Source organism: Meleagris gallopavo, chromosome 12 (genome assembly GCF_905368555.1).
Source record: "Meleagris gallopavo chromosome 12, MGAL_WU_HG_1.1, whole genome shotgun sequence".
Classification (NCBI taxonomy): domain Eukaryota; kingdom Metazoa; phylum Chordata; class Aves; order Galliformes; family Phasianidae; genus Meleagris; species Meleagris gallopavo.
Genome location: NC_139415.1, coordinates 11,880,885 through 11,904,092, shown reverse-complemented (window position 1 = coordinate 11,904,092; position 23,208 = coordinate 11,880,885). Strand labels below are relative to the sequence as shown.

General features: G+C 39.8%; 1 protein-coding gene across 4 annotated transcripts in view; it reads left to right on the top strand.

Moving 5' to 3' along the window:
- The window catches only part of ARNT2 (aryl hydrocarbon receptor nuclear translocator 2), a 93,370-nt gene that overhangs the window by 21,594 nt on the left and 48,568 nt on the right, over positions 1-23,208 (top strand). For all 4 annotated transcript variants that reach the window (XM_085233630.1, XM_085233628.1, XM_010717466.4 and 1 more), the window contains exons 3-5: positions 3,904-3,951; positions 9,498-9,711; positions 11,340-11,553. In XM_085233630.1, coding sequence (XP_085089756.1) covers positions 3,904-3,951; positions 9,498-9,711; positions 11,340-11,553 — 476 coding nt within the window. The remainder of the gene's footprint in view (positions 1-3,903; positions 3,952-9,497; positions 9,712-11,339; positions 11,554-23,208) is intronic.

Below are 23,208 nucleotides of genomic sequence, written 5' to 3'. Positions count from 1 at the left end.
ATTTGCAGCTATATCCAGACTGTGGTGTTTCATCTGTGCACTGTGGCTCTAAACCAGCAGCCCTTCTTCAAGCCTGAGCCGGGGGTGCATTTTTTTCTTTTGCTGTGCAGTATTCAGGCCTGAAGGGAAAGAATGCCTGCTGTGTCTGATGCCTTGTAGCGTCTCTTTGAACAAAGTTGCAGCTAACACTTGGTCCTTTCATTACTGCCCTGGTGGTGCATCTTTATGCACCTAAATCCTTGGGCATTTTAGAAATGAGTGCTTTGTGTCAGGCATAAAGGAATATAGCTCTGAACGCAGTCGTCTTTTCTAGCTTCAGTTATCTCTGAAAATTGTTTCTTTTCTCATAATTGCTGAGGCAAGCTGGCAGAATAATTGCTGCGTGGTCTTGAATGTAGATCAGTTTGAGCTCATTGGCTATCCAGGAGGTGTTTCTGTGGTGCAGGCATTCAGCTTCATTGACAGCTCAGAAAAATATTTTTCCTTTCTACAGATTATACCGAGTGCTTCATAGAAAAAAAAGTGAAGCCTCGTAGTGTGTAAGCTAATACATTGCCGTGATCAGTAACTTCCTCACGTAAGGTATTTTTTCTTTAGGCTTTGCTGTATTGGAGGATAAGGGGCTTTTTCTGCAATCATGGAGGTCTGAGTTCTTGTTTTTTTTACAGTTGCATTGGTTCTGTTCCATTCCATCACACGCTCCTGTCTTTTCTCTAATGCAGAACTGGGAGATCTGAGCAGGTCTGACCGCTCCCCCGTCTCTCCCCCCACCTCGTACTGCACGAGGGCTGCAGTGCACACCCCATACACAGCTCAGCGCTGCCTCAGCTCTCCACTCTGCCCCTTTCTATGCTGAACATACTCAGCACTGCTTGGGAATTTTACATAGCCATTTTGCTTCAGTGCTCAAATCCCTTCCCATCTCATTTTTTAACCTGTGCAGAACCTCCTTGTGTTTTTTCTTTTTTTTTTTTTTTAGTTTGTTTTTTTGTATGGAAATGCTTCTAATTAAATATAAATTAAGAGCATATTTTTGTCACATTACTTATGTTGCTCACATGTCTTCTTGAGGAAAATATATTTTAATAAGTACCTCATATGTCAATTCCTTTCAGATTGATGTGATCAATGTGAAAAAGGAAAGCACGATTTATACTCTTCAAAACAAAAGAATGCAGTGCAGCTCTTTCTTAAAGTCTCTTTTTAATGGGAATTTTAAATGAAGATAAGATACTCCTTCAGTAACTTCTGAAATGATACCATTTGTCTTCTTTGAGGCTGCTTCCACTGTTCTGCTAATGTGCAGTATATTCTATCTGAACAGAAGATCTTATCTGCCAGGGTAGAGGAGTTTGTTGGAATGTTATTTTGGTGTGTCTTGCTGTGTACAGCTAAAGGTTGCAGTTGATTCCCTATTTTTCAGTTTGCCTTACTATAAAGCAGATGCAGTGATTCAGTCAAGGAGCTGAAACTACTGGATTTAAACCTGAGATTTATTTCATGCTGCACACCAAAATTAGGAAACTTGTTTATTAACAACAATGGGACAGGGATACACTTCCATTTTTACAAATACTGACATTTTTATGAACTTCATGTAATTATTTTTTTGCATTTGGAAAAAAGTTGTGATTTTCTAGTAGTCTTATAAAGCAAAGATCTTAAAGACTTGAGTCTGCTACAATCTGGTAGAGACTGTGGGGAACCTACTGTAAATATGGTAGGAATGACCTACAGAAGTTGACAGATCAGGATCTCATAAGAAGAGAAACTGATATCCAGCCACTTGGATAAACTGATGAGTTACTTCCAAATGGGTGAATGGGGCTGTACATACAGCGTGGGCAGCAAGACTGAGCCTTAGGCTCTCATCGGTTTCTCTGTCATTTTCTGTATTACATTTTAGAAATAATAAAATAGACTCAGTGCAGTAGAGCCAATATTTGATTTGGTGTGGTGACGGGGAAACTCATCTCTTAGCACTCAGTTGAAGTATTTCATTGGAAGCCAAGAAAATACCAAGGCATATCATCCTAGTGCATTGGAGCGGAAGAAAAAGGGAATACAAAATGAATGCATCCCAGCTGAATCTCTGAGGAAGGTCCTGGCGTAGCACAGGCCGTGTGGCTGGCCGCTGGAGGTCGGTGTTGTTCTGCACAACGCAGCTGTAAGGTCACTGCCAAGGGAAGTGATTTACAGGCTGGATTTGGTGATAATTGGGTGAGCAAAAATGCAATTTCTTGTGAAAATGATGATTTCATCAAACTTAACCAAATTAAAGATGTATTTCTTCTTAAGACTCCTTTGGGAAAATGATTTTCTCCCTGCTTCCTTCAGCAATGAATAACCACTATTGCCATCTGGAAAATATTACTCTGCCGTTTCCAATTCCTTTACATATTTGCTGCTTGTGTCCTGATTGAACGTAGGTTGCTGTGAGTCAGATGCATCTTTTATAGACCAGTCTGTCTTTGATATCAAAATAAGGAAGCAAGGCTGTACTGTCTAGCTGGAGCGTATACTGCTGTATGTTCATTTAATTATGAAGAGTTCTTACACCAATGTTCCCACACTCTGAGCACACAAATCTTAATTTTTAATTTGAAACGGTTTTTAATATTGAGATAAATATCATTGTCACTTTGCAGAGTTTTGCAGCTAGTATGTCATACCTATTGTTAACGTGAAGTGGTAGAGACATTGAATTGGTAATTATATCAAATTTATTACGCTGAAATGTTAGAAAACTTAGAATGTGAAGAAACTCAACAAAACCCTTTATAAAATGAAACTATGATTTTCAGTCTACATGAATTACTTTTATGTGGCTGCTCAAATCTCCGTCATACTAACATACTTCCTTATAAAAATTAATATACCAATACAATAATTGTATCTGAAAATTTTATATTGGCTTGGTTCTTAGGCTGATGTAATGCCAAAGTCACCTCTGTTATTAATGGGATGTCTATTCATCCACTTCTTTGTAGAGGTGTAAAATGCTTGGAAACGTTACTACTTTTACAGAATTCGTAGCAACTTAACATCAACAGGAAGGAGATGATCATGCTGCCTGACATAGGAGAGTAATGTAGTTGGCTACTTTAGGAGGTTGATCTTCCCAGTCTCACTGGTTACAAGCAAGGAAAGGTTCCTGCTTTTTGTGGCTCCCCAGAGCAGCCCAGCTGGATGGCTGGGATTTGGCCCAAGGAAAAGCTCATCTCTTCTGTTGACTTAAGGAGGTATTGGACACGAGGAAGGTAAGTTAGGTAGACCCATAAGTCACTTCAGTGTGGCCTAGATGAGGACTGCAATGTAATTGCCATCCACAGGCTGGCTGGCAATTCTTGTGAAATGTGGTAGTATGGGGCTAAAGAATGTATCACACTTAAAATCAATAGAAGCAAAGTATGTAATCCTCTCAGCAGAGAGGCTGGGAGTTTATTCTGCTCTACCTCCAATGTCATCTTTAAAATGGATAAAAACAGTGTGTACCTGCAGAACTTTATGTTCTTTAGGCAGAATTTCAGTTCTTTTGTGGAGTCTGTACTGATTTCTGAAGGCTTCTATCAGGCCTAAGAGAGAGTTCTTATCACTGCTTCACAGGAGCTGCACTTGTCCAATATTTTCTATTATTTGTTAATGTAGGTGGTGCAGATTTTTGAAGAGCAGACCAGAGTGAGGGTTTATTTGTTGCTGTTTATTAACTTGTGTTCCTTGTATTCCTGGCTCTATCCTGAGCTACTTTCAGAGGATCTGGAGAGCATGTATGAGACTGAATCTATGGTCATTAACACCTCCAGTTAAAATACAAACTAAACAAGATTGAGAACTGCTGGCTTGAATGTGTATATCACCACTGCCAATTTCATGATTACATATTTGGAAATCTTCCTTTTACAGAATGGATTTTGATGATGAAGATGGGGAAGGACCCAGCAAATTTTCAAGGTGAGCCTTCATAAGGAGTTGGCCAATTGTTGACTCTTTCAGTGGAGGAAGACAGCTTTCTCAGTGCTGCTATTTTAAAGTCTGTTGGCAACTTCTTCAGCCCATAGCCAAACAACTTGTCTTAAATTCTAGTTAGCTTTTTACCTGCTTCCTCTGCAGATTAGGCATACTGGCAGAAATTTGCTCAGTGTAGCTATTGGCTTGCAAAGCTGACAGTATGCTTGTGTCAATAATAATTTCATCTGCAGCTAAAAATTGCAGTTTTTCTTACTTGACATAGCTTAGTATTTCAGCTGCTATAAATGAACTTTGGTTATTTGACATTGCTGAAGTTGTCTTTCTGCTACTGAAAATGAATTTTATTTTGAACTTAGATCAGATGTTAACTTCTTGTTAAGACAATACGACAGATCCTAGAGGCGCGGATTGTTTTTTTTTTTGAGATTAAAGCTCATTACGTACCATTAGGTGTAACTGGATAGTAAAAAATTGCCAAAAAAATATTATAGTTAACATGGAATATTCTATGCTAGAAATAAAAACAAGCTTTAAAGCATCATTGCCATTTTTCACTTTTGTTCTGATCACACTATCTGCATTTTTTTGTCAGAAACCAAGTGGCTACTCTTGGAATAGGTGCTTTGAGGCCTACAGATAACTGCTAATCACTCAAATTGTAATTGCAGCTATATAGCTGCAGCCATATTCAAGCACAGCTGTCACTACAGGGTTTTAACATTATCATCCTAGCCAGTCTGAAAGAAAAGTATGCTGAAGATGTGCTGTAACACTGTAGTGTAACCTTTGGATGGGACCAGCTGCACGCATGTTCAGCTGTTATCATTTACTGAAAACGTTCCAGTCTGTGGTTCTAAAACTGATGGTCTGAGGGCTAGTCCGAACGTTTTCTAGAAGATACCTGCTGATGATTCATGACTAATAAGGCCTAATTTGTGCCTGTACAAGCGTCATTGTTTCTAGACACAGTGCTACGCACGCTTTTGTCTGGCTCTGCCCTGGCTTCAGCCTTTGAAAATTTGGGGGGGAGAGCCAGTTCCATAATTTTTTTTTTTCAGAAGTATGATGTGCTGTGCTACGTCTCTGATTTTAGATGCTAGATCAAAATGTGATTTTTAAATCTTAAACGCTGTAGAAATCCCAGATGGTTCTACTTTTGGGGAGGGTACAGAAGAACAGTGCAGAGATGGAGTACCTCAGAAAGGATCCACTCAGAGATCAGCTGTGGGGCTGGAAGGGAAAAAAGAGTAGTGGAGGCAGCAGCATCTTGAGCAACCAGCCAGATGAGGGTGAGCAGGCAAACCCCAAGCTAGGGCAGTTCTGTAGATAATGGTGTTAGCATGGTGCTCCATATGGGTTAACACACCTTACTTCTCAGAGAGTTCCCAGCCAGGTCAGGTATCTGCATGGCTTGTCGTGGGCACATGAAGATGCATGTACTTCTCACCTAATGGCATATGGCAATTCCTCATCGAATCTGTTTAAAGTTCGTAGAGCACCGTATGTTCTGTGGGCAGAGTCAAGTGGAAGAAAGTGACTTTTCACTTGAATGTTTTGAGGATGTGAGTGCTAAATGTAATGTAGAAAGGAGTGCAGCTCAAGTCTCATGCTTTGGCGTGAGAGTGTGAATGAGATTTAATGAGGAAGGAAAATAAGTCTCATAGAAGATTTTGTATGTTTTGACTACTTAAAATTACTTTCAGCTCATTTGTGAAGAAAAAAAGAAAAATAATTAGTATTTTAGAACAGAAAAGATGCTTTCTTACACCATCTTTACTTACCAGGTAATATGTGGAAGCTCCATAGGCTCTCTTTGGCAATAAATTACATTGTTTTAGAAGGTGTAATTCTGATAGAAAATTTGACTTTGCTATTGAGCAGTCTCAGTTCTAGAAAAGCCATTTGCTTATTTTGTTTTATTTTTGTGTTTTAAAGAACCTACATTTTCTGTTTTGGAGCAAGAGTTTTGATTTCTCCAAATATATTTTTCAAGGTGCAAAAATATGTCTTTTTGTAACTGCTTTAGCAAAATTAATTTCAAAGGCTTGATGCCTTTCATAGGAAAAGAATATGAGGAACATACTATTTTTCAATGAAATATCGCATTGCTGCCTGTCTCTGGGACAACACATCAGAAAGAGTGAAAGTTTAATCACATGGGGCTGAAGTCCCATGGATCTGGATATCCTCGTTGACTTGCTGCAAGTATCTGTTTAGGCATCAGACTTGTGTTAATTCAGAAAGGAATGAGGTATCTGCTTACTTTTAGGGATCTAAGCCAGTTATAATTTCACTTCTATTTACCCAGCAGTTTCACACCTGCCCAGCTTTTGCCAGTCTTTCCAGCAAGTGGTACAGTGTAGATAGCTACTAGAGCTTTTTTTCTGAAGGCATCTCTGTATAATGCATTGCACTTAAGTGTATGTCTCTCTGCCCTGCCGTGTTATCTGTAGACCATCAGTGCCCTCTGCTGAGTTGTGGTTGCAATCTGGAAAAGATAACTCTCACTTCCAACATAGCAATGAATATTTCATGGGCTGCTGTCGATAGAAGCTCAGTGGTGTTTTCTGTAATGGTGCTGGTTGTGAAGTTTCCCAAGTGATGAGTGTATGTTAGTGTTTGCATAAATCCAATGAAATGTATCTTTTTTTTAAATGTACAAAGGAAGTTTTTGAACTGGCATGGCTTGGAAGTTCCATTAGACTCCATAGTTTCTTTGCTTTATCGTTTTCATGCCCTTGTTTTTCTTGCTGTTTTTTGTAATAGTTTGCAGTTGTGAACCTCTTTGCTTTTTGCTGCGTGTTGACTTTCATAAATGTATAACCCTTGTGAATTTACTTACTGTCTTCTGTTTATAGGTATGATGGTGATCAAATAACTGGTGATAAGGAAAAGTTTGCAAGGTAGGCATGGTCCTGAGAGGTCTCCTGCCGAGAGAAAAGAAGGGAATGGTCATATCCAAAACATCTCAGTATGTGTGCCTTAGCTTAGAGAGCTGGTTATTTTGTTTCTAGGTGGGAAGATGATCAAAGTACTGCTGACACAGAAAGGATGGCCAGGTACAAAGAAGGAAAATCAAAAGTGATTTTTTCCCATTTTTGTTTTCTGTGATGCCCTTCTGACTGATCAAAAAGTAAAAAGGGTTGGCTGATCTAAAAATTCTTGAAGTCTAACCTTGGACCTTCGTGGGTTTGAATCAGCTCCCACAATCTCTCAAAATGTAATGTTCCTCCAAAACTTCCATGCAAAAACAGAGTTAGAAATTACAGAATTAGGACATCATACTGTATGCATGTTTATGAATGCCAGGGTTCCATGGGCAGGCCCTTTTGGAAAAGGAACACAATCTGTCTTTTAGGAGTTTAAGTTTGAGTTAGTTTCAGGAAACTTTCAGAGTTTTGTTTGTTTGATCCCTTTCATAGCCAACTGGTTAACGTGCCATTACTTTTTATGATCATAAAAAAATTGGACTATTGACTATTCTTGTTTTTCTTCTCTTTCTTTTGCTGTGTGTTTGTTCTTTATAATAGTTGTTTATAATGATTAGAGTATCAAGATAATTTAGTGGCAGATAGGGGAATATATATTTGTAAATGTAAAATATATGTTGAATATTTGTGTTTTTTGTCTCTCAGTTACCATTTCTGTTAAAATGCTGAACTTAGATCAAGCTTTCATCATGTAAAAATGCATTTTTCTTTCTTTTGTCCATATTTATCTGCATATATATACGCCGAGTTGTACACACATGCTCTTACGTACATGCACGTTGTCACACAAGATGTTCTGCTTTTGTGTGCATACAGTCCAGCTCTCACAGGCTCTGTTCTCTCCCACAGATGTACAGACCACGCAAAGGCTGTGTGTCAGCCCTTTGAAGTGGAAAGTTTCATTATTAAGTTGTAACAAATAGCTAAATCAGTAGTGACCTTTTCCAAAGGGCTGCATATAATTTACTAAAACACAGTGGCCTGTCACTGCAGGCGTACATTCCTTGATTTCATGAGTATTGGTGTAGTAGCGTAGGCATCAGTAGGAATAGTAAATGCCTGTAGCCCTAACACATAGCATTCCTGTAGAAAGTGCTTCTTGCATCTAACACTTTTATGTGCAGGAAGGAGGATATATGCTGTAAAGTAGGGCAAGCCCATGCATTCCTTTATTTCAGAAAGCAGCATATTACAGCTTGGATTTTTCTTGTCATTTTAAGAAAAGGCTCTACTATTAAACTTACTGCAAAATGTGCCAAGCCTTTCATGATCATTCTTCGTAATATTCAATTTCAAAGAATGCTGGAATTTCTTTTAAAGTTGTGTTTATCATACTGATCAGTGTTGGTGGACTCTCCATGTGATCACCATGTCATCTTGTTGGATCAGCCAGAGATCCCACAAGAAAATGCCATGCAGAGCTCATTGAAATCAGTGGAAGATGCTGCTTCGATATCTGAAGCATCACATACCTGTTGTATACTTGTATTTAGCTGCCATCTGACAGGTACAGTATGTGAAAAATAAGTGCTAGGCACTGAAGAATTTCAGGTCTCTTTGGACCGTCTCTCTCAGTTGTACGTACTGGTGTAATTCCTTGATAGTGATCAGACAGTGGTGATTTACAGTAAGAGAAAACTGAACTCTGAGATCTTCAATTCTGGCAGGCTTTGGTGACTGTCAGTTTTGAGAATTCTCAGAGTTGGCTCACCAACTCAGTCATATGTTTTCTATAAAGGATGAGAACATCGGAGCTCAGCCTGTAGCGGGGCAGCATTAAGTATTGTCACTGTTACTTCCCTGCTGTGTTAGTTTGTTCTTGTCCTCAATTCTGACCTATGTCTGATAAGCCAAATGTTTACTTGCTGTCTTTTGTATTTCTTTTATATATATATATACCTATTTATTTAATGTAGTGTTACACCATATATGGCCTCAGTCCTGCAGTCTCATCCTACAGCATCTCCCTGCAAGCGTGAGGCCTCGTACTGGGAGGCTGGACTTGGCACACAGTATTAGAGGACATGGAGATCTTTGTGGTCATTAAGTGGGTGTTTTCAGCTGGGACACAGGGTTTTTTCCCCTACATAATGAGACGTGATCCAGTTATACTAGTGAGAGCTTTCCTCTAAAGGAGGCCTCTTATAAGCATAGCCAACATCTTGAGCAAGGTCTGGAAGGTGTGTGTGCATCACCTTCAGCAAATTCAGGACTTTGGCAGGTGTACCTCAAATCTTTCTACTTCTATTATTTGTCCTTAAACCAAAGGAAACTAAACAGATTAAGAGATTAAGGCCAGAAACCAACAGGATAGAAATTTGAGTTCTTCCACAGCTATAGGCAAATCGTCCTTCTGTGGCCTGGATTTTCTGGCTATAAACTGAGAGATAACAGTGCTCAGCTTTGTAAAGCACGGTACTCTCCTGACGTGATAACTAAAAACAAGTGCAAAGTATTATGATCTCTTACCTCCATTTGAAAATTTCACACTGATTATGTCTACTTTTCTGTTGGTTTGGTGTTTCTCTGAACGATCAGGGAGAATCACAGTGAAATTGAGAGACGCAGAAGAAATAAGATGACGCAGTACATCACAGAGCTGTCTGACATGGTGCCCACATGTAGCGCATTGGCTCGTAAGCCTGACAAGCTGACAATCCTTCGGATGGCTGTTTCACACATGAAATCAATGAGGGGCACTGGGAACAAATCTACTGATGGAGCTTACAAGCCATCGTTTCTTACGGAACAGGTAGATCTTTTCACAAATGTGTTTGTTCTGGTTTGTGGTTGTTTAGGCTCTGTAAGGAGTTCTAGGCGGCTGAACTGGGCTGTGATGAATCCCATCTGTAACATCTGGGGTACTTTACTGATTACGTTTCTAGGGCAAGAGGGAAGGTGCACCCAGTACTTGAAGAAAAACTGCGTTTGACTCAATGCACTAGAAATTCCTACCGTCTTCGCTGTTTGTGAAGTCCTATGGGTGTAATGTGCATTTTTGTGGTCTGAACAATTTAAGTACTTACATGTGTAAGTTATGGCTAGAAGCAATACTTTTTTTCTGTTAGAGAAACAGCAGCTGCTGCTGACTTGTCAGTATTCACATCTCTACTTATTTTGGCTTTCCTAAAGTGTGCCTCTGGAGGTGCTGTGCCATTCAGATGCTTTTTTTGCAAGGTACGATACCTTGCTTACTTAACATTGCAATTTGTTTTTTGAACCTTGCAGAATGACAGAACTTATTTTAATCTTTGTTAATAATATATTCAAAGCAGCTCACATTATCCTTTGAATAGTGCAGCAGTGAGTTTTTTATTTAGTACGATGTTCAGAATTGGTGTACTTTCTTTCTGATGAAAAAGTTGAAGCCAGCAGTAGTCTTCAGTTTGTTAAGTATTTCTCGAGATGTGTTATTCATTCTTTGGGGGCCTTAGCAGAATTCATCAGGTTATAATCCTCACCTTACCAGGTAGTATCTGCCACTTGCTCGCTCTCTTACCTGAATTGGGGTATGGATTATCCAAAGCTCTGAGTTCCAGATGCAGTAACTCACTGCTCTATCTTAGCAAGCCCTTGCATTCACAAGAGCCACCAAGCAAGAGCTGTGAAGCTTGTTTTCTATGAATTGGAGTAATAATTGTCATCATTTCACATGAGAAGTTTTCAAGCTTTGTTAATCAAAGGTAGCACATCCACATTATGCATGCAGTCAGCTGTTTGCATATGCATGTCAAGCTGTTAAGTGTCTAGACCAAGTAGGTATCTGAAAGTGCAGGGCAGATTGGAAAAGGAAAAAAAGAAATGATGCAACTTTCTTGTACTCAAACATCCTGAAGGGAGAAGAGACTGGGGATTCCTCTCCTTGCCTGTGTTACAGTTTCTGTGTCCCATCTAGTGACTGTTTAATTTACAAACAGAGCTTATCCCGAGGGGAAAAAAAATCCACAAAAACGGACAGGAGAGCTTGTTCGTTTCTTTCCAATTAAATTATCCAGGACATGTAATTAAAGGATGAAATTGCCATATGAGTTATAGTCCTTAATTTCCTCAGTACTCTTAAATTACTTTTTATTTTTCTAACATTAGATACCAATCATGCAACATATAGCAAGTTTTACTTAGTTAATTTTCCTAATGAGAATTGAGATCACCTGATGAAAGGCAGTAAAGGAAAACAAAATTTTGGTTGTTACTAACAAGTCAGTTTATGTCTTACTGCAAACTTGAATGTGCTATTATTTTAGTACCACGAAGAAAACTTCTCCCAGTGTTTTGATCATCTACTAAAGTCTCTAAAAAGTAATATTCTTTGGCACTGGCAGATGTGTTATTTAATTTCTTTTTCATGCTGTCCTTCTAATCAAATCCCTTCCTTGGAAGGAACTGAAACATCTTATCCTGGAGGCTGCAGATGGGTTCCTGTTTGTGGTTGCAGCTGAGACTGGGAGAGTCATCTACGTATCGGACTCAGTGACTCCCGTGCTCAACCAGCCGCAGTCCGAATGGTTTGGCAGCACATTATATGAACAGGTTCACCCAGATGATGTGGAAAAGCTACGGGAGCAGCTCTGTACATCTGAAAACTCTATGACAGGTCAGATTTGTCCAAAGTGTGGTTCATTGTATTACAGATCCCTGCTGAGGTTTTCTGACACTCAAACAACTGTTTTACAAATCTCTTAAAAATTGAGTTCACTGAGATTAGAATGCCTTTTTCTTGCAGGCACTGAAGTAATATAAGCCATCTTTTGTATTACTACATTTTGTTTGACTTGAGTCAAATCATTTTCGTATAGCTCTTTTTTCAAACTTCTGGCTTGGGTAGGTTTGGAAGCTGAATTGTTTTCAGGCATCGTCTGGAAATCTAGATTGTTTTCCCTTCGTCCTCTGAACTTGTGACTTCTTTACAAATATGTATTTCTTTATGACAGTGTTTATTTTGAAGGCAAAAATCATCCTTCAGACTTTTCCATTTTCATAAAAGCTCCTTGTGGTTTTCTAACGGGAATCCTGGAAAAAAAAAATCTAGTGTTTGGCAGCTGAAAGTCTGATGTGGATTTTAAACAAGAGTTCTGCTCCTGTAACAGTGGCGTAAGTTAGCTGCAGTTGACAATGTGTTATTTAACGCAGAAAACTATATTATACTTGTAGTATAATTCTGGCTTTTACAGTTATTCATGTTTGGGGCTGCCAGTAGGGAACTATCCTCTCTTTAATAGAATATGCATATGTCAGAGCTATGAGAAGTAACTAAATCCTATTTTAACTCAAAATTGGAAAGGGGAAAGCTCAGCGTCTCTTTTTATTCTTCCATGTAATGTGTTTATAGCTAAAAGAAAAAAAAAAAAAAAAAAACAAAACAAATATAACTAGGAGAGCATTACATATAACCAAATCCTGATTAATGTTGAAGACACATAATTTCTCCTTGCTGTAGTAGTTCAGACTTCTGACCTGGCTTGCTGGAAGTTTTGTTGTGTTTCATAACTCAAAGGACAGTGAACCAGTTTTGAGTGAACCTGCATGCTGTTTACAGCTTCCATGTTAAAACAGTGCCAAATTCATGGCTTCCTGTGGTTTGAATATGATGTGGTTTTGGCAGAGCTTTCCTCTATTCATATTGAAAACTCAAAGCAAAATTCTGTGGTAAAAATCCAGATGGATCAAAACCAAACAAATGATTAGGGGAACCTGTGCAGAACAAAACAGCTGAGTTCTGTACCACTTTAAAATGTATATGTAAGATCTGCAAAAGAGCACAGTCGCTGTTTTTACTATATAGTATGTTACACATTATAATGCACATACCATTTTCCTCTAAGAAGTACTTCAGAGCCTAGCTGAACAGTTGCACTTAGACTTCCAGAAGTGCTCTGATGGTTAGTGGGCTTAACATGCATAAACTAAAGCAGGACTAGAGAAATGCTGAGCTGTTCTGAAAGTCCAAGTCTGTGTTTCTTTCATTTTTCTTTTCTTTTTACACTGAACTCATCTTTAGCCAGTGGAAAGAGAAGTTCAAATAACGGTATTTGTAGGGCTAAATCCTTTTTTTCCTGTCTGAGTCTTTTGGAGTTGTCAGATTGCCACAGAAGTCTCTTAAATCAACAGCACAGGGGCAGCAAAAGTTTTCTCAGTGTGAGAGAAACAGTCAGTGTGGAGCCAGGGTGGCCTGCTTAACTGCACTCTTAAAGGTGTGTAGAAAGATACTTTTTAGAGACTGAGGAATATGTGTAACTACAGCCTTTTCAAGCTTGTGCAGGGAAGAACAGTTCACAATTTGTCCTAACTATACAGAGATATTGTGCAAGTTTTCCTGTGCAAAGTTACTGTGGTTACTTGTGTGCTGCAATTATTGACCCTGGGAAATACCATTAAACAAGAGCAGCACTTCTCTTTATGGACTGTTAGCTAAGCATCAGTTTTCTTTTAAATAGCATGTCAGGAGCATCGCTCTCTCCTTGAGATACATTTTTGAGAACGAGGTCATTCCAGAGTCTGTTCAATCAGTTCCACTTTCCTTCCTGTGACACAAGCTATATTCAGAGTAACAGCATTATAACAGGTAGGAATAAACTGTAGTGAACGGAAATAATGAGTGCCTTAGTGATTTTTAGAAGCAGGTGAAGTAGGCAAATCTCTTCTTCTAAGCCAATGTTTACCAAACCACTTTGGCAGCCGAAAGTCTCTCTAGGCTTTCAAAAGTTATGTTTCATGAAGAACAAAGGCCAACGCAGACTTTAGGGAGCTGTAAACTGCAAGGCAGCCAGCCATAAGTTTTATTTCATTCTTTATTTACTTATTTATTTTCCTTCCCAAAGTGGAGTTCACCACAGGCAGCAGGAAAAACCACATTGTTTAGTGGCCTCTGGCAGTTGAATACAGGGGCTACTTAGAAGAAGGGATTTTCTGGTGAAAGAGCAATGAAGTGCTAAGATTTTTAATTTTACTCTCTTCCTCACCTTCTCAGGGTTCGTTTTCTCAACACTGTAGCCTCCCTCCTTGAGCCCTCAAACTGAGGAAGTAATGACAACACGTTGACAAAGGAGAGCCTTCATTTGCACCGGATCAGAGCAGTGTCCTCTGATTGTACTTGTTATCAGCGGTGATCATTATCAGCGATTTCTGGGGTTTTCCCAGCACCTCCTAGTAGTCATGTCATGCATAAGATACTCCAGACCCCAAGAACTTGTGAGGCTGCCATTGCCAGAGGGAAGAGAGAGAAAAGCTGATGGAGAAAGCAGTTTTGCTCTCACATTTCTACCCTCAGGAGTAAAACTGGGACTGTGGTTGCATGAGCGTCTCTTTGGCAGTCGTACCAGCTTATGCAATGCTCACCTCATTTCACCCACTAATATTTTGGCGTTTGCCATGACTCACTGTAGTACCAGATAAAGGGGCCGGCCCAGCTGAAAGCTAGCCTAAGCAAAAAAAAAAAAAAAAAAAAAAAACACATCTTGTTTGTAGTTGTGAGCTCTTTGGCTTGCCTTATCATGGGGTTGCTTGAACTCCGTGCTAGCACAAGGAGAAGCAGGGAATAGTTACAGATCAGGAGAGGACAGGACTTGAGGAGTATTAAAAGCATATGCCAAACTGAAGTGGCTGTTTAAGTATGGACTTAAAACCGTGATGTCTTTGTGGAGTTAATTGCTTTCTCTATTTTTAACTCTCAGGATATGGGGAAGGATGGATAGTTTCTATTCCATTTTATTTCCTTGGAGATTTTATTCCCTGGAAATGGAACAGTTGTCTGCCTGTTTATTGTACATTAATTGCTAACACATTGTAGCAATGGGAAAGCTGAACTGTGGTGTGTGTGTATGGTTTGAAATGCTCTAGAAAAGACAGCAGCAGCTGAGACTTGACAGCAACAAACGGTCTTCCCAGGAAGCTTGTTTGTGTTATGGATGTGATTAATCAGAATGGGGTAGATATTCCAAGTAATAATGTATTTTCCCTTTTTGTTCCTGGAAACCTGCATCTGGGAAGAGCAAATCACTTTAAATATACACAAAATAAAACCAACAGTAGGATCCATTCACAAAGACATCTTTGTTATTAAGATTCACTGATGAAACTGATGGATGTTGGCTTAAGGATGCAGGTTCAGGGCTGGAGTTTGTGAACTGAGTGAGTAATGCACAGCATAACAGAGTCCCAGTACAAGCAGGAGCCTCTAAACTGCTGCAAAAAAAACAATATCTCTGATAGCACAGAACATAGAACTTAGAGTTAAGTAGTAAGAAAGACGACTTCTGAAAAATACCTCCATTCCATTTATTCCCCAAAAACTGGACTGAGGAACTATTGAATAAGGCCTGCTCAGGACACTCATGTTCAGCAGTCTTTACAGACTGTTTCGGCTGGGTAGCAAAGGGGTGCTGAAACTGTGTACCTGTGACAAGGAAAACCAGAACCTCCACAACTTTCGTTTTTCAAGTGATTTAAAAGTATGTAAGTCAGTTCAGTTGCTAACTGAAAAAGATTGAGGTTACTGCTGGACAGGACCACTATGCCAAGTTTAGTCTTGGCACAATATTTTATTGTCATATTTTATAAGTACAAAAAAGTAGAATTTTATGATGGAAATGGTGACTGAACACAGCAAAATTGAGCGGATAGGTATTATTTTAGAAGAGAAGACCACTGTGTGACAATTTGCAGTGATTCATGAGTACCATGGGAGTATGAGTCCAAATTAGTTGAACAGAGGATTGGATTGAGGAACCTGTCTCTAGAACCTTCAAGTAACGCCTAGTCTCCTAGTGGTGATTTCAGCAAATGCAGTTTTCTGTCCAGCTGCAGAGCTTGTTACTAAGGCCAGTTTGTACATGGAGCCACAAAAACCTGGTGTAGGTAGGAGTCAAATTGCCTGTAAAAAAGAAAAGCAATATTAAACTCGATAGAGGGTAATGCCAGAGACCAGTGGAGAAGCAAAGCGAAGCTTTCTAGGGCACTGAACAGATAGGAAATGCTCAATTAACAGTAGATCTCCATATGGGAGACAAGATTAGGAATAATTTCTCTTTACAACAGATGCATTTCCTGAAATTCAGCACAGGATTTTTTGTCTTGTACCTCCATGTCAACTTTCCAAATCTGATTTCCACTTGATCTTTCTTGAGAAGATTTCTTTCCACACACACTGGTAGCCTATGAATGCAAACATGGTTTTGATGCATGGTCAATATTTTGAACTCTGACTCATATTAATGAAAATCCAGATGATACAAAGAAGAGTTGGATGAAATCCTTACTTGGCTTTCCATGCAAAATTCTTTCAAGGGATTCAATAACTCACTTGAAAGATGCCCAAAAACTCAGCTCTGGCAAACAGAATGCCATTATGCCTTAAATGTGATTATCAACAGTGACAGTAAAACTCGTGATTAAGGAGAAAGTAATGCATTATCAAAACATTTGATGAATGGGATGACTTCTGCAGTGTATTGGCAATCCAGAGAGCTTCTCCAAATCCATTTTTGAAAATTAGGTCAACCCGTTTATTTAAAATATATCTGTATCTATTAGAGGTATCAGTGCCCAAAATTTTATACCAAAAAATAAACTCTGTGTTCTGACAGATTTTCCCTGTTATCTTTCTGTACTTTGTGGAAATTAAGATACTTGCCAAAAATGGATGTTTTTGTAACTAGAGCTGTTAACATTCCTTGAAAAAGAAAAATTCCCTTTTGTTCAGATAAGTGTGTCCTCGTTGAGACACTTGACCAAAAATGATGAGTGGTAGTAAAACTTGTTTGGGAGTTTATTCTTTGGACTGTGCATCTGAAGAGTACATTTGTCAGAGGTTTATGCATCAGAAAGGCACTTTGCTTGTAGAGGGCTGTTTCAACTGGCAACTTTTTATTTACTTGTTTATTTTTACTTCTGTGATTTCTCTTAAGTGCGTGAACTCTAAACAGCTATCTGCCTCTGAGATGTGCCCAGCCCAGCAGCATAGGAAGGCAGAGTACAGAGAATTAAAACCAGACCTCAATACTAAGATTTTAACATCTTAGCACAGCATGAGTGACCTAGTAAGACTGCAAGCCTCTGGACAGGTAGAGAATGAGTTGAATTATTTTTTTTGTTTTGTGTTTAGAGGGAATTAATAACTAAACGTGTCTCTCATTCTGGGATAAAACAGTGGTTCCATCATCAGATATTTTCACTTAACGTCAACGTCCTTGAAACGTAACAACCAGTAGGGGGAAGAGAAATGGCTATCAAGTGAATAATGTACAGGACAGCAGATAGGTGGAAGAGGAGGTTTCCATGTACATGAGATGTCCTGAAGTAGTTGTTCTCTGCAGGACAGCTTGAACCTTGATGCTTAATATTTTATGGGATTTTCCACCCACTCATCCACACCCACCCCCACACACCCACTTTATTCCGTGGAAGGGTGGAAGCCTGTCAGGGCTGTGCCAGAATTACTGCACCTGCAGGGGAAGGGAACAGACATTTTTGGAAAAAAAAAGCTCTTGCATTGTCTATCTGCTGTTTCAGAATGTGAGTTCTTGGAGCATACCGGCATGGTCATGTATGGAATGTGTGACTGGTTCATGTGAACTGAGTATTTCACATTTGAGACTGGTTTTACTGTAGAAAAAGATAGTTCTGGCAAGAAATCTTCTTGTCTTTAAAACTCATAAACAATTCTGCTCATTGCAGACAGCTACCAAATCTCCACGTGATACCTGTTTTTCAGTGAAGTTCTGTGGTCCCACCGGCATTGCAGAGAATGAAGAAGATGTTTCAGATGTAAGACTTTCCATTCATGCCAGCTGACTGCTGTGCCGTTTTTCCACAGAAAAACATCTGCTCACAACTTTGTGGACTTTTTGTTCTGGTAGCAAGAAGGTCAAAGCGTACCAGCCAGTGATGGCATTGGAACTTGGGCAGTGTCATGCACAGGAATGAGTGGATTTTGGGCTTTAGTCCTTAGTTCATCTGATTTTTACATATGGGATGAAGGAAGTGAGTGTTTGCTTCCCATTCAGTTAGCAGGCAGATGACTTAGTACGGTAGATGCTGAGGAGCAGGAAACAAGCATGCTGTGCATGTACGGCATGTACATCTTGAATATCCCACTGATGTGGCTAAAAGTGATGCCCAGTGCCTCTCACTGTATTTCCAGCTTCTCTTCTGTTGATGTTTGGTTTGATCTACGGCAGTTTGCCAGCTTAGTGGGTAAATGAGATTTGAACCTGTGAACCTGCTGGCATCTAGAAGGAAAACAAGGAAAGTTTTAAACATCCTGTGCATAACGTTAGTTGTATGAGACTTAATGTTTCCTTTCCAATGGATTGCCATGTTTTTCAGTTGAAGTGAATGGAAAAAATCCTTCATTCGTTTGTGGCTGTGAGCAGTGCCTGTGGTTGCGTGGTCTTACAGGGGTAAAGCAGAGTCCGGAATTTGGGTTTTTTTGTTAATCATGTGATAAAAAGAGGATTCTAGGGCCATTCCTACCCCTTGACACACTAGACAATACCACAGAAACAGAAGAACCAAGTCAGCTCTCAAAAATAGTTACTTTTATATGATCGTATTTTAAATGTATGGTACATTTAATCTCACTAACTTATTCCAAGAGAATTTTGTTTTGCTTTGGTCTCAGGGGGTGAAGAAAAAAAATCCCCAAAGTTGGGAGAAGCCAGCTATGCATAAAACAGTTCATAAAGCAACTCCTACACAAACACTGTGACCCAGTGGTCTCCCTGCTGCTGAGGCACTCAGATTGGGCGGATAGTGCTGGAGGGAAGACTAGTGATAGTAAATCGAATTTTAAAAATGACTTTGCTAATTTTAATGGTTGTTTAAAGCAGTTAATACCTGTTTTTACAGTACAAATAAGGAAGCAACTTTGGGCTAGTATTCTGAGACAGATGTCTTACACCTGAATACCATTAGGAAATACTTTTAGGGTGGATTTTCAGGTGCTTGGGCATGCATGTGCAAGTGGGTTTTGTGGTTTGTATTTCGCTTTAGTCCTCACCATGAGTTTCTCACTTGAAAACTGCCATATGCTTAGGTCTGTTATCACAGATGTTTGACTGGATTGTTTTCAGTTGCTGGGTTTTAAGGTTTTTGGTTTCTTTTTGAATGTTCAAGAATTTATTCAGCCTGCTCTGTTTTGTTATGATGAAATATATGGAGTTAGCAATTTTTCTGCTTTGGAAAAAGGCTAGTGTTTTACAAATATCTTACCAAAATGTTCAACTTAGCACATTGCCACTAAGGCAGTCTGCGTGTGCTTCTTGCAGCCCACTGTAAGTCTTGGATTCCTCAGTGGACACTCCCCAATGCTGGAAGGGTACAGTACTGTCCTTATCATCTGCCCTGTGGAGAACCAGCTTTTCCTTCAGTCTAATTTGTCTGCTGTGCTGCCTCAGTTAAGCTAATACAATGCACTACAATATTTTGTTATTGTGTGATGAGTCCTAGCTTAGAGAGGAGCACTGCCTCAAAGAGAGTCTTCCACCCCAAGCTTTAAGCAGAGAGTAACTGCCTTACCCACGCTGCTGGCATCTTTCCCTCTTACCTCAAGCTCTCCTACTTCATAGCGAAGGGACAGCAGTGGTTGGACTTCCACGTTCTTCTACCTTTCCCACCAGCTTGCTGGGACCATGGCACCACTTGCCTTCACTGTCCTGCTGTGGGGAGGGAAATCCTTCCATACACTGGCACACAGCTAGCACAGTGACGTGGCCCACTGGCAGTTTTCTGTGGTTTGATTCCCTGGGAGGTGGTGAAGTTGCTGTCCCTGAAAGTATTCAGAAACCATGGAGATGTGGCTCTGAGGGACGTGGTTTAGTAAGCATGGGGAGGATGGTTTGGCAGTTGGACTGGGTGATCTTAGTGGTCTATTCCAACCTTAATGATTCTACAATTCCACGGTCCTATGGTCTGTTCTACTGTAATGCCTTAGATCTGCACTTAAATCACTGAATGTACTCTTCTTTCTGCTTTCATAGCATGGAAACTCATGTAACTCATGTCCTGAATTTTCAAGAAGATAAAAAGTGTAATGTTTTGTCACATAAACCTCGTTTTAACTGAACTAAAGGAATAGCCGGCAGCTTCCCTGAGCCTTTTGTTTTCCTCCTGCTCTCTAACCCTCCTTCTTTTGTTTAAATTTAGTTCCATCCACAGCAGATATCTCATAAAATCATCCAGCTTTCATCATTTATTTCCTTCAATGGACTGTTCCATCATATGCCACTGACTCATGGAACTGCCCATAACCTAATTTTAAAACGAGATTATACTAATTTTTTCTAATACAGCATATATTCCAGTTATTTGACTTTGATAATGAAATACAAGTCACTCAGAATGCAAGAAGCTGAAGCTTTTTTGGCGAAGTGTATTTGAGTAGGGCTTTCTGCTGAGCATTCAAGTGAAACATTGTTTAATTTAAAAACTACTTAGAAGCTTTATGTGTTTGTTTATTGTGTACATGTGAATGGTAAAAGAATAAATTATGTTTTTAGAATTAGTTTGGATGCCTCTGCTAATGGTGGAGTAACTGGTTCTGGGGTTTTAGATTCTTGTTGTAGAAAGTCTGCTTTGTCTTTTGAGGAACTTTGTATCTTGGATCACTGGCAGGCCTAAGCATGATGCTTTTCTCCATCTCCTTCAAATATATCTGATAGCTGTCATGAATGCTGCTGCAGCTGCCCAGCTCATGGAGCCATGAGCTTGGTGATACTTCCTTGTTTAAAAGTACCTACAAAGATCAGAGCACAGCTGTGTAAGACCTTTCCCAACCCTATAAGAACATAATGATTCTGCTAAGTAAGTTTGAAAAGACAGTACAAGGATGGAAATCAGGGAATCACCATCCCAATTTACAGGGAGGGTACTGGAAATAGAGATGACTAGGGACAGCTCACACATCTGAATGGCCTTGCAGAAGTCATTCTATTTAGCATGCTGAATGCTTCCCATACATAAGATAACTCTTGTTGATTGTCCCAGATGCACTTAGTCATTAAAATGTTTTTGAATTTCTTATGTTATAACTTAACTTTCCACATGTGCTTTGAATTATTAGCTTGTTTTTTTTCTCCAGTTTTTCCAGGTCCCTCAACAGAGAAACTTGCATGTGATCTCTAACACTATTCCTTCAAATATTCCCTTAATTCAACTGCGTGGCTCAAAAGTGCACATAGTTTCCTTTTTAATTTGATTAAAAGGATGCATATTTGCCTGACACTGTGGAGAATTACATGATGCAGACTGCTTAGTCAAACATGAGGGCAGGCACAGCAGAGACCTTTTGGCCTCGTGAGTTTTCATAAGAACAAGTTGTATTAGGCAAACAGCTGTGTAATGTGAGGGGTTTCTTATTAAAAAACAAGGGGGGGGGGGAGGGAGAAGGCTTTTCAATTTCCCTTAGCCTGGTCAGTGTCTTCAGTTAGTAAGTAGGAGACAGATGGATTTGTAAAAATAGCTACATTTCAACTGCATTACTACTACGACTTTTTTTTTTCTTTAACTTTGATTGCTGCTGGTTGGATCTGTTCTTCATTCTATTGTAAGAATGTCATAACTTTACTCTAATGCTTATACAACGCCTTTAGCAATTAGATGATGTAAACCTTATTACCACTAGAGAGGTTCAAATAGTCCCCCTGAGAAGCTAGGCCAGTGAGAAAAATGACTTTGATGGTTTATATTTATAAGTGGAATATTATCCATCATTAAGGGATAGGTAGTTCAGGAATTTTTTCATGAGTGAAGAGGGAAAAACGAGCAATGGAGAGCATTTCCTGCTTCTAAATAGCAACATGAACATCGAGTATTTGATTTAGGTGAAATATATTTTCCTTATTTAGGTAATTCATTTCAAATTCTATACTGCTAGACCAAGAGGTTATCACTGGATATGAAACCAGATAAATCAGCCGCCCAGCCTGTGGTCTTCTCTTGGAAGTGTGATCATGTACATTTCTCATTTAAGCTGATTATGTCCCGATAAGCACATAGTCATTGTGAGATTTTATGGAATTTCTGAGAACCACTGTAGATTATGTAATTGAGAATTATTATCTACAGCTACAGTGCGTAGAGAACACATACTGCTTATGTGAGCTTGGGCTCTGCACTTCCTGCTGCTGGCTGACTGCAGGCAAGAGGAAATGTTCTCTTGCGCTTCAGTTTTTTCATCTTTCATAGGAATAAAAGCATGGATCTCCTTTGGAATTCACTTTGCTTGCTAACAAGATGTACGTGCTCACAGCCAGTTACTCATTCTATATATTGATGTATTTATGTGTATTAGTGACACTTTGTAATGTAGTTGGATGAAGAGTGGGATCTGATGCTGCTTCCTGGTGCACCTGTGAGAGTAGTGAAGCCCACGGCTGTGAAAGCTAAAGCAGACTCCTAATAACTGTGTGAAAGGCACTGTCATCTTCAGAGCAAGTGCAACTGCATTTTATCCCTGCCATCCCACAAGCTGCTTGGTTGATACATGTGCAGGATAATGACAGCTGGGAAGCCCTGTGTGGTCCCTGACTTTGTTCCAGGCTGTGTAGGGCTGGCTGATTTATCACTTCTGCGGTGTTCTCAAGGGATGTTGGTATATCATCATCCCTGTGGCTCTGTTCTTCTAGATGTCTGTGGTTATTTTGCATGGCATACTGTGCAGGCTTGCCCACACAGCTCTCTTAAGCCACGTTCCAGCTGGATGCCTACACTTGATCTCCAAATACTCCCTATTTTCTACATTAAATGGCAGATGGGACAATGTCAGGAAGGACTACAGCTTGTTCCTCTACATCTCCAGCTACAAGACTCCACACACACCTTTTTCTGTGTACCTGAGAATTTCCAAGTCCTGGAAACACTGCTGTGGTGGTTGTGCCTCATTTCGCTTTGCTCAGTACGCTCTTGTTCCACACTTCTGGTTCTACTATGCCTTCTCTATGCCCTGCTCCACCTAGCTGCCCCTCCAGCCCTCCCAGTCCTATTGGAGACGTGAGGAGAGACCGGAACCAGCACGTATTTCTTTCATCCACCTCTGCCTGCTGCTGTCACCGTCCTTTTCAGTAAAACCTGATGGTTAAAGCTGCTTTGCATTGAGCCTGTTGGATGCCAGAAGATCCCAGCAGAGGTTGCACCAGGGCAGGAAGTCCCATTCAGCAGAAGAGAGAGAAATAGCAGTAGTGGTGTACAGCTGTGCAGGTGGGGTGAAATCTCCTGTCGTGAGTTCCCATCACCTGCACAGTCAGACCAGCTGGGA